At 46.3% G+C, this 12,201-nt stretch overlaps 1 protein-coding gene across 1 annotated transcript in view; it reads left to right on the top strand.

Annotated features, from left to right (window-relative positions):
• Nucleotides 1-8,021: 8,021 nt before the first annotated feature.
• Nucleotides 8,022-12,201, top strand: part of CMTM6 (CKLF like MARVEL transmembrane domain containing 6) — a gene marked incomplete at its 3' end in the record, with an annotated part of 11,960 nt that continues 7,780 nt past the window's right edge. The window contains exon 1 of the mRNA XM_008052676.1: nt 8,022-8,230. Within this exon, the coding sequence (XP_008050867.1) occupies nt 8,093-8,230 (138 nt within the window). The remainder of the gene's footprint in view (nt 8,231-12,201) is intronic.

The following is a 12,201-nucleotide window of genomic DNA, read 5'->3' on the forward strand; positions in this document are numbered from 1 at the left end:
TCTATATGTGTATATGTGTGTATGAGTGTGTTTCTGCATGTGTGTCAGGGTGTGAAAAGTGTGTGTGTGTAAGAATGCTTGTTGTGCCATGTATGTATCTGCCTGTATGTGTATGTTGTATGTGTGTGAGAATGTGTGTGTATGCGTGCACGTGTTTGTGTGTGTGTGTGTGTTGAGCATAGACATCTAGAGTGATTCCCACATGGGACACCATTCAAAGTATTTAAGAAGTTTCAGTTCCAGGTGAAGGTCTGGGGGAAGAGGACAAGAATAAGACTGTGTTCCAGATATCAAGAACAGCCTATGTGACATGGCTGGTGACTAGAGGCAGGTGCTACTGGAGTGCAGGAGATGGGAAGTGCTGGTTGCTTTGTATACAAGACAGCGAGCTGCAAGCTATCCTGGAAAACAAGAAGAACAAATAAAGTCAGGCGGGAGAAAACAGCAAGGAACATGTGGGGAGCAGTGTGTATTAGCCAAGCAGTGGAGACACACAGGCTACAGAAGACGGTGGGCAGGATCATGATCCCTATGCCAGGCTGTGGCCTTGGATTTGGCCAACATGGGGCCATTTCCTAGACCTGACTAGGTTACATAAAGCCTAGTGGGGTATTTGTGAAATAAAGAGGAGTTAAAGAAAGGAGAGCTGTGCGGAAGAGTAATTAGATATCTGTGTGGGCACTAAGCAAGTGTCTCAGAAGAGCCTCCCTGATCCAAATGTCACCAACATCTCAAATATCCTCACAATGTCTGAAAGTTTCTCCATTAGACTTTCTCCTTCCTTTTAAGGCATTAATCACCACCAAAACTTCAGTTAAACTGCTGAAAGGGTAGGTGTGAGGGTCTGCCAGGAGTTTGTTTATAATCAATTATTACTTTCTCATTTTGCAAAGCATTCGCCTCGATGAAATGAGACCAATGGAAGTTAAGTTTAAAAATTTCTTGTAATAATATTAGTTTTACAGAAAAGTAGTACAGATACCACAAGGGAGTTCCCAAAGACCCCTTACCCGATTTCCCCTAAATATTGACATCTTACATATTCATGGTACATTTGTCATGACTAACAAACCAACATTGGTACATTCCTTCTGACTGAACTCTAGACTTTATTTGGCCCTCATCAGTTTTTCCTTTTCTGTTCCAGGATCCAATCCAAAATCCCACATTGCACTTTGGATAAAACATTAGGAAAATGCCTAGAATAATAACATTGAATGGCTCTGAGGCTCTGTCTCTGTGCCAGACACTGCATGGGTGATCTCATTCCCATACAACCCTGCGAGGTAAGAACCCCCATTTACAAATGAGTAAACTGAGGCTCACAGAGGCTCCACATCTGGTAAGTGGCAGAGCCAAGGACATCACTGGGACAAGCGAAAGCTACCACAGCTCCTCCTGCCCAGTCAAACCTGGGCATACTGTCTTTCTATCAAAAGCTGTGTGAAGTCCAGAGTTGACAAGTGCCTACTGCCTTGGTTCTCCCAGCACAAAGCTCCACTGTGGGGTGCCAGCACTGGTTCATCACTTTGCCTCCTTGTAAAGGGCAACAAGGGCTAACAGGCCAAAGCTGCCACTCAAATTTGAGTGAACCTTGATCCAGGTTAGAACCCTAGCTCAGCCACTTACCAGCTGTTGTCCTTGGAATGCCATATTACCTCTCTGAGCTTCAGTTACCTCATCTGAAAGATGGAGATCATAGCACCTATATTTTGGAGTTTTTCAAAGATTTAAATAAAAGATTCCAGGGTACACTTTGTAGTGCGTTAATTCCCACCTCTGAACTACAAATACAGGTGCAAAGGCACATGTATGTGCATGTCCAAGCTAATGCATAAACATAACATCATGTTAAAACTACAAATGCCCTCACTCCAGGAATGCTGCTGCCTTTTGCCCCTTTGTACAATAAGACAGGGCAATTCACTGCCTGTCCTTTAGGGAATGATATGAATGCCATGTCACTCACTGATCAGAGCCAGTCTGGAAGGTTAGGTGTTCTGAGAGGAACCATAGCTGAAGACGTTGCCTCCTGTTTCCAAACATCGTTGGTGGAGACAGGACCTCCAATCCCCAGACTTCCCAGAGCCACCACCTCCTGAAGTCCTCCTGACAAGAAGGAAAGGTAGCATCTACGGTGAGCTTGACCTACTGGCCTCTCCACACCCTGCACACTCGCCACATGGTGCCTGCCTGCTCTCCTTCAGCAGGGTATGAGGCTTGGTTTTAGGATGCTGCTTTCATGAAAGCAATCTTCCAAATGAAGCTTTATCTTCAGCGCTTACCCTGCCAAGCCTGGGGGGAGAGTGAGCACTGTAGGAGCTATCAGAAGATGAGGTGGTTTTTGCCATGGCTCCTGAAATTTACGAAAATAGCAAAAGATGATACCAAAGGAAAAAAGATAGCATGGAGGGATGAAAGACAAGAAGGAAGGAAGAAACGAAGGAAGAGAGAGAAATAAAAGGAAGGGAGAGAAGGAAGAAAGAAGGGAGAAACAGAGGAGGAGGGAAAGGGAGGGAGGAAAGGTGATAACAGATGCCCAAAAGATGAGAGAGAGAGAGAGAGAGAGAGAGAGAGAGAGACTATCAGAGAAAGAGAGACAGAGAGAATAAGTATACTGATGAATCGCTTGTTCACTTAGTATCTTAGTAAAATGACATTGAGGCACAACAATCATGGTGATTTGCCAATGACTCTTTCATGTTTATAATCTGACACTCTAAGAACACAAAGCCATGCTCAAGTGGCTGATCTTCAAGTCATTGGTCTAAAGCAGCGTGTGAGAGGTAGAAACTTGGAATCTTAATGATCTTGTCTGTGCTCAGTTACTTGATCTGATCTTTATCCAGCCAGACACATCTACAGAAAGAAGTCATGTAATAAGCATTTACAGTGGGAATATTTTCTGCCCATTTTCATAACATGTAAATTGTTTAGTCAATTATGGCAAAGTTTGAGGACCTCTTAATAATACACATACACCTTTCCTGAACTTTCTGAACTTGTGTAAGGGATTTTTCTAAGACCACTCAAGCATTTATTTAGCTGAATGTTTTTGTTTTTGTTTTTGTTTTTTTTGAGTTGGAGTCTCACTCTGTCACCTAGACTGGAGTGCAGTGGCCGCTCCCGGCCACCGCAGCCTCGACCTGCTGGGCTCCAGCGATCCTTCCGCCTCAGCCCTCCGAGTAGCCGGAATTACAGGCATGCGCTACCACGCCCAGCTGATGAGGTCTCGCTGCCCAGGCGGGTCTCGAACGCACGGGCTCAGGCAATCCACTCACCTCAGCCTCCCAAAGGTGCGGGATTACAGGCTGAGCCACCGAGCCCGGTCATAAATAAGATTTTTCACTCAACATGGTAAGTCCCACCACTTGACTCTTCCAAGTTGTTTATTCATTAGTGATGGTGACAGTGTTCTGTGTGGATGAGCCTACCAAAAGGGGTTCCTATACAAGCATTTGCATATGAAGCATTAAAATCTTTATTTGGTCTTTTGATTTATGAAGACAACATGAGGGATGTACGTTTATTTAACTGGAAGGAATATTAGTCCCTAAATCCTGGCACCCTCAAATCAAGCAGGGCAAAGAAGATAGGGCATATCTCTTGTCTACCACACAAGGGCTTTCGTTTTCATTACATTATGAAAAGTGTTCATGTATGTGGGTGCATTTCTTACGAGTCACCTGAAGAGTTTATTACAAAAGTGTGTTCCCAAACACCACCCAAATTCAGAATCTTTGGAGTTGGATCTCCAAGAATCTTTATTTTTTATTTTTATTATTTTTGAGTTGAAGTCTCACTCTATCGCCCAAGCTGGAGTGCAGTGGCATGATCAAATGATCACGGCTCACAGCAGCCTCGACCTCCTGGACTGAGGCGATCCTTCCACTTTAGCATCTCAAGTAACTGAGATCACAGGCACACGCTAGCACGCCTGGATTTTTTTTTTTTTTTTTTTGATAAAGACGAGGTTTTGCTATGTTGCCCAGGCTGGTCTGGAACTCCTGGGCTCAAGCAATTTGCCTTCCTGCCTCAGCCTCCCAAAGTGCTGGGATTACAGGCATGAGCCACCACACCTGGTCAGAGTCTTTATTTATTTATTTATTTTTGAGTTGGAGTCTCACTGTCGCCCGGATTGGAGTGCAGTGGCCGCTCCCAGCCACCGCAGCCTCGACCTGCTGGACTCCGGCGATCCTTCCGCCTCAGCCTTCCAAGTAGCTGGAACTACAAGGCGCATGCTACCACGCCCGGCTAATTTTTTTGATTTATGGTAGAGATGAGGTCTCGCCAAGTTGCCCAGATGGGTCTCGAACCTGCAGGCTCAGGCAATTCACTCACCTCAGCCTCCCAAAGGCGCGGGATTACAGGCTGAACCACCAAGCCTGGCTAGAGTCTTTATTTTTTTATTTTATTTTATTTTTTGAGTTGGACTCTCACTCTGTTGCCCATACTGGAGTGCAGTGGCCGCTCCCTGCCATCGCAGCCTCTACCCACTGAGCTCTGGCGATCCTTCCACCTCAGCCTTCTGAGTAGCCGGAATTACAGGCATGCGCTACCACGCCCGGCTGATTTTTGATTTATTGTAGAGATGAGGTCTTGCTGCCCAGGTGGGTCTCGAACCCGCAGGCTCAGGCAATCCACTCACCTCAGCCTCCCAAAGGCGCGGGATTACAGGCTGAGCCACCGAGCCCGGCTAGAGTCTTTATTTTTAATTAACCTCCCAGATGATTCTTTTTTTTTTTTTTTTTGAGTCAGAATCTTACTCCATCACCCAGGCTGGAGTGCAGTGGCACACACGCTCATGGCCACCACAGTGTCGAACTTCTGGGCTCCAGCGATCCTTCCGCCTCAGCCCTCTGAGTAGCTGGAACCACAGATGCGTGCTACCACACCCAGCTAATTTTTGATTTATTGCAGAAACGAGGTCTCGCCAAGCTGCCTGGGCTGGTCTCAAACCCACGGGCCCAGGCAATCCACTCACCTTGGCCTCCCAAAGTGCTAGAACCATAGGCTGAGCCACTGAGCCCCACCCCAGATGATTCATATGCACCCTGGGGTTTGTAAATCGCAGGCTAAATTCTTATCTTCTTCTAAATGTGAAAAGAAGCAGAGATCCCTGAAGAATTGCCCAAGTGTACCACAAACAAACCAAGAGAGTTGAGAGAGTCTGTTTATTTTCTCAACTCAAAGTGTCCTTGTTTCTTAGTAACTATCCTCTAATATTTTATTTTGAGGCCGGGCATGGTGGCTCAAGTCTGTAATCCCAGTACTTTGGGAGGCCGAGGCAAGAGGATTGCCTAAGTTCAGGGTTTTGAGACCAGCCTGGGCAACTTGGTGAGACCTTGGATCTACAATACATCAAAAACTTAGCTGGGCATGGTGGCACATGCCTGTAGTTCCAACTACTTGAAAAGCTGAGGCGGAAGGATTGCCTGAGCCCAGCAGGTCCAGGCTATGGTGGCCATGAGCGTACCACTGCACTCTAGTCTGGCGAAAGAGTGAAACTCCAACTCAAATAAAAAATTTATTTTGAAAATGTTCAAACATATATAAACGCTGAAAAATATTGTGCAATGCACACCCATATTCTTCACCTAGATTCTACCACTGTTACTGCAGTGTTATTACAGTTGCTTTATCACAAACCTGTTCTTTTGTCCATCTCTCTAGTTATCAATCCATATTATTTTGGGGGGATAATTTTCTTTCTTTTTTTTTGAGTCCGAGTCTCACTCCATTGCCCAGGCTAGAGTGCAGTGGCACGCTCACAGCCACCTCAGCTTTGACCTGCTGGGCTCCAGCGATCCTTTCACCTTAGCCTTCCAAGTAGCCGGAACTACAGGCGTGTACTACCACACCCGGCTAAAATTTTTTTTTTTTTAATTGTAGAGACGGGGTCTCGCCAAGTTGCCCGGGCTGGTCTCGAACCCACAGGCTCAGGCAATCCACTCGCCTTGGTCTCCCAAGTGCTGGGATTATAGGCTGGGCCACCAAGCTCGGCCTTGGATAAATTTCAAAGAAAACGTTAGGCATCAGTAGTGTTCAATTTGAGATGATGGTGACTTGAAGAATAAGGGCAGCGAAACTTTGTATTTCTGGTGACAATTCAGTGGCCTCCTTTTTTTTTTTGGAGTTGGAATCTCACTTTGTCACCCAGACTGGAGTGCAGTGGCGGCTCCCGGCCACCGCAGCCTTGATCTGCTGGGCTCCGGCGATCCTTCCGCCTCAGCCTTCTGAGTAGCTGGAACTACAGGCACGCGCTACCACGCCCGACTCATTTTGATTTATTGTAGAGATGAGGTCTTGTCAAGTTGCCCAGGCGGGTCTCGAACCCGCGGGCTCAGGCAGTCCATTCACCTCAGCCTCCCAAAGCGCGGGATTACAGGCTGAGCCACCGAGCCCGGCTCAGTGGCCCCTTTTATTGGACAAAACTGGTGGTTTCTTGGCCTCGGGACGATGTTTAGAATGCATTTCATCAAAGACAGAGGGATAGTTTTGGCTGGCTGGAAACAGCCCCCCCGCAGAGTTGTATCTGCTTGTCTCTATTTATTTGAATGGAAGCTTTTGTTTTGTTACTGGAAGAAGAAAGGGAGGTTTGGGGCCACGAAGAAGAGACAGTAACCCCTTCCCCCTTCCATGGGTTTTGAGACCCTAAGAGAGAGATGAGTTGGAGGCTGAAGTTTGCTGTGTTAGTGGTTCACAGCAAGGTTGTGTGTCAGACTGCCTAGGCCTGCATTCCAGCTGCTCCTGGCTGTTTGACCTTGGATATGACACTCAGCCTCTTGGCTTCAGTTTTCTCATCTGTAAAATGAAAGTAATGAGAGTACCTACTTTATACTGTCATAGAGAAAATATGTGTGCCTGACATGTTACTTGATCAACTTCGGTTGTTAAAATATAATTACATTCCTTGATGAATTTCCTTAAGTTCACACAGAATTAACATGTGTGACTATAACTACTGTTGACCAAGAAAGAGATAAATAAACTAAATGCTTTTGGCAAATGAGACTAAATGGGATTCTGAGAGACGCGGGAGGGAGCAATCCTCAAACTCCTTCTAGATAATTCATTGTTCTTAAAACGAAATCCACATTCTTCCCTTGGCCTGCAAGGCCTCTCCATGATCTGCCTTTGCTCACACCTCCAAATTCACCTCCTCTCCTTCTCCCTTACTCATCCTAGCAACACTGATCTTTGGATTTCAGATCAAGCCAAGCTCATTTTGTCCACAGGACATTTGCACTTGCTGTCCCGTCTGCATGAAGGCTCTTCCTACACCTTTACAAGCCTGGCATCTTCTCCTACTTTGAGTTTCCTTCAACTCAAATACCGCAGTCCTCAGAGATGCCTTTCTGACCACCCTTTAAGTAGTAGCCTGCTCAGCATCCAATTCTCTATCACGTCCCATTATTTTCTTTTTTAAGTTTTCAAGCAAGGTTTATCAGAGAAAGAAAGGGAGACTTGCCAGAGTTGGCATGGACGAAAGAAACCGCCCACTTCCCATTATTTTCACGTCACCTATCACTATGAAATTGTTATTCATCTGTCACTTGTTCTGGCCTGTCTCTCCTACGAGAAGGCAGCAGTGAAACGGCAGATGTCTTGTGTCTTTGCCTGGTACTCGTCTATAACCCCAGCACCTCGTTGCACACCGTAAGTACTCAAAAATCACTGACTGAAGGAATGAATTAATGTCTGGAAGATGCAACATTTCTCTGACTGAGAAATAAACCAGAGGCCCATGGAAAGAACCCAATTCTTGAGCAAAAGCCAGAAGAATCCCAAGGGCTAACAGACAAGAATTTGATGCGGGCTCAGGCCTAGGGCGTAAGGGGCGGGGCGTAAGGGGCGGGGCGAGGGTGGGGGCGGGGCCGGGCCGGGGCGGGGCCGGGGCGGGGCCGGGCCGGGGCCGGGCCGGGGCGGGGCGGGGCGGGGGAAGGAGGTGTCTGGGGCGGAGTCGGCCGGAAGCGGGGGAGGAGGCCCAGGAAGTGACGGCCCCTTTTGCGCTCCCGGGGACTTCTGGAGTCCGCGAAGTGCCCGACGCCGCCGCTGCCGCTGTGTCCGCCGCGTTCCCCGGGCCCAGGCGATGGAGAACGGAGCGGTGTACAGCCCCACCACGGAGGAGGACCCGGACCCCGCCAGAGGGCCCCGGGGCGGCCTGGCTGCCTACTTCTTCCTGGGCCGGCTCCCTTTGCACCGGCGCGTTCTCAAGGGCTCGCAGCTGGTGAGTCCGCGGCCGGGGAGGGCGAGCCCGGGCAGGGGAGCGGGTCCGGCCCGCGCCGGGAGGCTGCCGAACGGCGTCTGCTCAGCCCGGTGGGTCGGTGAGCGGCCGCGTCCACATCCCCCGTTCCTTCCCTCCCAGCCTGGGCAAGGGGGCGTCACCTTCCGCCTCCTTCCTGTGCCGCCCCTCCGCCCGGCCGCCCCTCGCTCCCGGGTCTCGCCTATCTGGGTCCCCCAAGACGACCTAGGGCCACCGAGCCTGTTAGGCGGGCCCAGGAAATGCGTCGGGGGAGACCCAAGTCAGCCACTCAAGCCTTCCCCCGCTCGTCCTCCGTGGCCACCGTCCTCTCCTCTCCATGCTGCCTGCCTGCATTATCGCCCGAAGTGCCTGCATGTAGACCACGAAGTGCTTTCTGTTTATCTTTCTCTGGCTCTTGCGGTTTTCCTGGTGCCAGGCCATGGGGACAGCGTCACTTGTTGGACAGAGGCTTCCGATGCCACGCGTGGCCTTGAGGTGTGTGTGTGTGTGTGTGTGTGTGTGTGTGTGTGTGTGTGTGTCCGTGTGTCCAATACTTGGTCTTCCAGAAGTGTTGATGCTGAGTGAAAAAGAATTATTTCTGAATGAGCAACATGTGTGTTCGAGGTGTCAAAAATCTTGAGTCTGTGCGGGTAGCAGGACCAGGGCGAGTCTCTTTCTGTTTCATTGAGTTTCAGTTTATTGTAAGCAGTTGAAGTGCCATAACCCTATTAGTGAGAATAGAAAAGCATCTTTGAAATTTAAGTTACAGTGCAGTTGACACTCCTGTGTTGAGCTCCTATGTTCTGTTTCAACACTGTTGGCAACATTTCCTGTAAGAGGACCAATTTGGAAAAAATCAGAATGCTTAGAATGTTTATGGGTTTTTTTTTCTCGTGTGTGTGTGTGTGTGTGTGTAACCATCCCGAGTTTTAAAAAAAAGCTCATTGGTTTCCTTGGAAAGAACTCCTACAACTCAGATGACTGGAAGTCAAATTCTTAGAACTCAGATGACCTACTTTATTGAATAGAACAACAGAAAACCAGTACTGCTTTCTTTTTTTTGTTTTTGAGTTGGAGTCTCACTTTGTCGCCCAGGCTGGAGTGCAGTGGCACTCTCGTGGCCACCCCAGTGTCGACCTTCCACCTCCCTTCCCAGTAACCGGAACTACAGGCGCGTGCTACCACACCCGGCTAATTTTTGATGTATTGTAGAGACGAGGTCTCACCAAGTTGCCCAGGCTGATCTCAAACCTGCGGGCCCAGGCAATCCACTCTCCTCAGCCTCCCAAAGTGCTGGGATTACAGGCTGAGCCACCGAGCCCGGCCTAGTACTGCTTTTTAACCACCAAAATGATCACATCTGGGGATGATTGGGAGATCACTTGGCGGCAAGGGTTAATGTGGCTTATGGAACCCTAGGGGGTCTGGCTCTGTCTCTCTCTCCAGCTTCCCTATAAGCAGTTCCACACTGGCCACCTTTAATTTCTTACCAGGCATCAGGGACTCCCTCTTGTCTCTGCGGCTTTGCACAAGCCATTCCTTCTACCCAGACATGCTTCCTTCTACTCTTTCTCTTGTCAGTTCTCACATGATCTTTAAGATACCAGCTGTATTTCTCTGCAGTACAGCTAAAATGTGTCTGCCTGAATAGGAGAACTCTTTCGAACAGAAAGGAATGTCATCCACAGCATTCTTGCTGGGCAAAAGCCATCATCTGTGTTGGTTTGCTGCCCATGAATTATCTTATTTTCCATTGCTTCTATTTTTTCTTTCTAATCAAAAGTGGTAAATCTAAAGTAAAATTTCTTGTTACTTTGTAATAGTTTTACTGAACTATAGTTCCAGATCTTTGGAATAGAACACGACAAGTTTCTTCCTTATTGCTAGGGGGAAAAAAAAACAACACAACCAGAAATTTTGGTAGTAGACATTATACTTGAACACTGGGAAGATGCACTTGCCTTTGGGAAGAGTCGTTAGACTATTTCTATTTTTTATCATCCATAAGCAGAAGTGAGGAAAGAGTAAAAATGAATGTCTTTCCATGAAATTAATTTATTTGTTTATGGAGAGTTTGTAATGTTATAAGAATGTGTTCTTTAATATGGAGTTTTAAGAATATTTTTTCATTATTGCCCTTCACTTTGATGGTTGTCTTTCTGTTCCTGATTTGTCTGTTTTTGTTTTTTGTTTTTGAGTTGGAGTCTTACTCTGTCGCCCAGGCTGAAGTGCAGTGGCACACGCACAGCCACCGCAGCCTTGACCTGCTGGGCTCAGGCGATCCTTCAGTCTTCCGAGTAGCTAGAACTACAGGTGCATGCTACCATGCCCGACTTATTTTTGGATTTATTGTAGAGACAAGGTCTCACCAAGTTGCCCAGGCTGGTCTCGAACCCCTGAGCTTAGGTAATCCTCTCGCTTCGGCCTCCCAAAGTGTTGGGATTACAGGCTTGCGTCACTGTGCCCAGCTGCTTTGTCTGTTTTAATAATATCTCTTCACAATAACTATATTACAGGAGATAACCAGAAAGTCCCAAAGAATTTATATATAAAGTCAATACAAACTGTCATCTAGTCTGGGGGAATAGGAGGTCTTTGCCTTAACTCAAACTCTGCCTGTAGCTTGGTTGTTTTACTTTAGATGTTTCATTTTTTAAAAACTAAATGGAATTTCAGAACTCCAATAAGGAAACCACTGTAATGGAAAACCAATGTAATCAGAAGAGGAGATATTTTAACAAAGGGGTCTGCACACCCTGTGAAATTTTATTCAAAATATACAACATTTACCTGTTTGGGCAGATTAGTCAGGACCTGTAAATCTTCTCAGATTCTCAAAGATTCCCAAAGAGAAAGTAAGCCTGCTCTAAAACATGGAAACCAGATGCCATGTGTACTTAGGAAATTATTGCAGTAGAATCCTAGGACGTTGAATTGGATTACTGCTGAGGTTCTTTCCACTTTAAAGATTTTTTTTTGAAATCTCTGAGGTTCTGTGGGGTTTACTGTCACAGAACTGAACACCAGGGGATAGAGAAGGAGCCTGGGTACACAGAGGAAGAGATGAGAGATCAAAGAACTTACTTTTCTAACTCTTGGAGTTACCTAGCTGTGCCTGCCATTTGGGTATGACCTGGATTTCCTCAAAGCCTAAGCATCCCCTAACTACCATCCACCCTTCCAGAGCCGAAGAAGAAATGCCCGGTTGAGAATTTGATGTACGGAGTTACCAGAGTTCTAAATTCATGCATCGGTTTTTCAGTTTATTCTAGCCTCAGATGAAATTCTTTTTGAAGGAGTTTGTTTTCGTTTTAAGGACAGAATTGACATTTGGTAACCCAACTTCTTGCTATAATAAGCTGGTGCAATGACCTAAATCTGTGTAATTTTCTCTGCCACAAGCTCCACATTGTGTCTGTGCTATCAATTTGAATGTCCTGATGGCTGCACAGTACTGGAATTATGGTCACTCTTCAGACAGTTTGTTTTAGAATTTGCCAGTGATTCTCAATTTATTACATTATGAATAATGTTATTCTGTAAGCAGCAAATCACTTAGAAGTAGTGTCTTACATTGATGCTCTTCCTGTTATTTAAATGTGAAATTTTATATGTATTAAATTGAAATTTTTTTTTGAGTGGCCACTGACAGATGAAGTGTTCTATTTTTACCTCGCGGAAGATCCATAATGTCAGCAAATTATATCTTTGAACTTTTGTAAGAGTAAATATTTGTCCAAGGCAAGAGAGGCAGAGCTTATTTCCTCAGACTGACAGATTTTAAAATTTGAACCTTACTTATAACTACAAGGTTTTTAATAGTAAAGTTCATTAATTTATAAATGTATGTAATTTTGTAGGTGGAGCCTTATAATTAATGGCAAACGTTTAAAAGTTTTTTTGGGGTTTTTTTTTTTTGAGTTGGAGTCTCACTCTGTCGCCCAGACTGGAGTGCA

This window comes from Carlito syrichta, unplaced genomic scaffold (genome assembly GCF_000164805.1).
Source record: "Carlito syrichta isolate Samal-C Ts95f unplaced genomic scaffold, Tarsius_syrichta-2.0.1 Scaffold287233, whole genome shotgun sequence".
In the NCBI taxonomy this organism is placed as follows: Eukaryota; Metazoa; Chordata; class Mammalia; order Primates; family Tarsiidae; genus Carlito; species Carlito syrichta.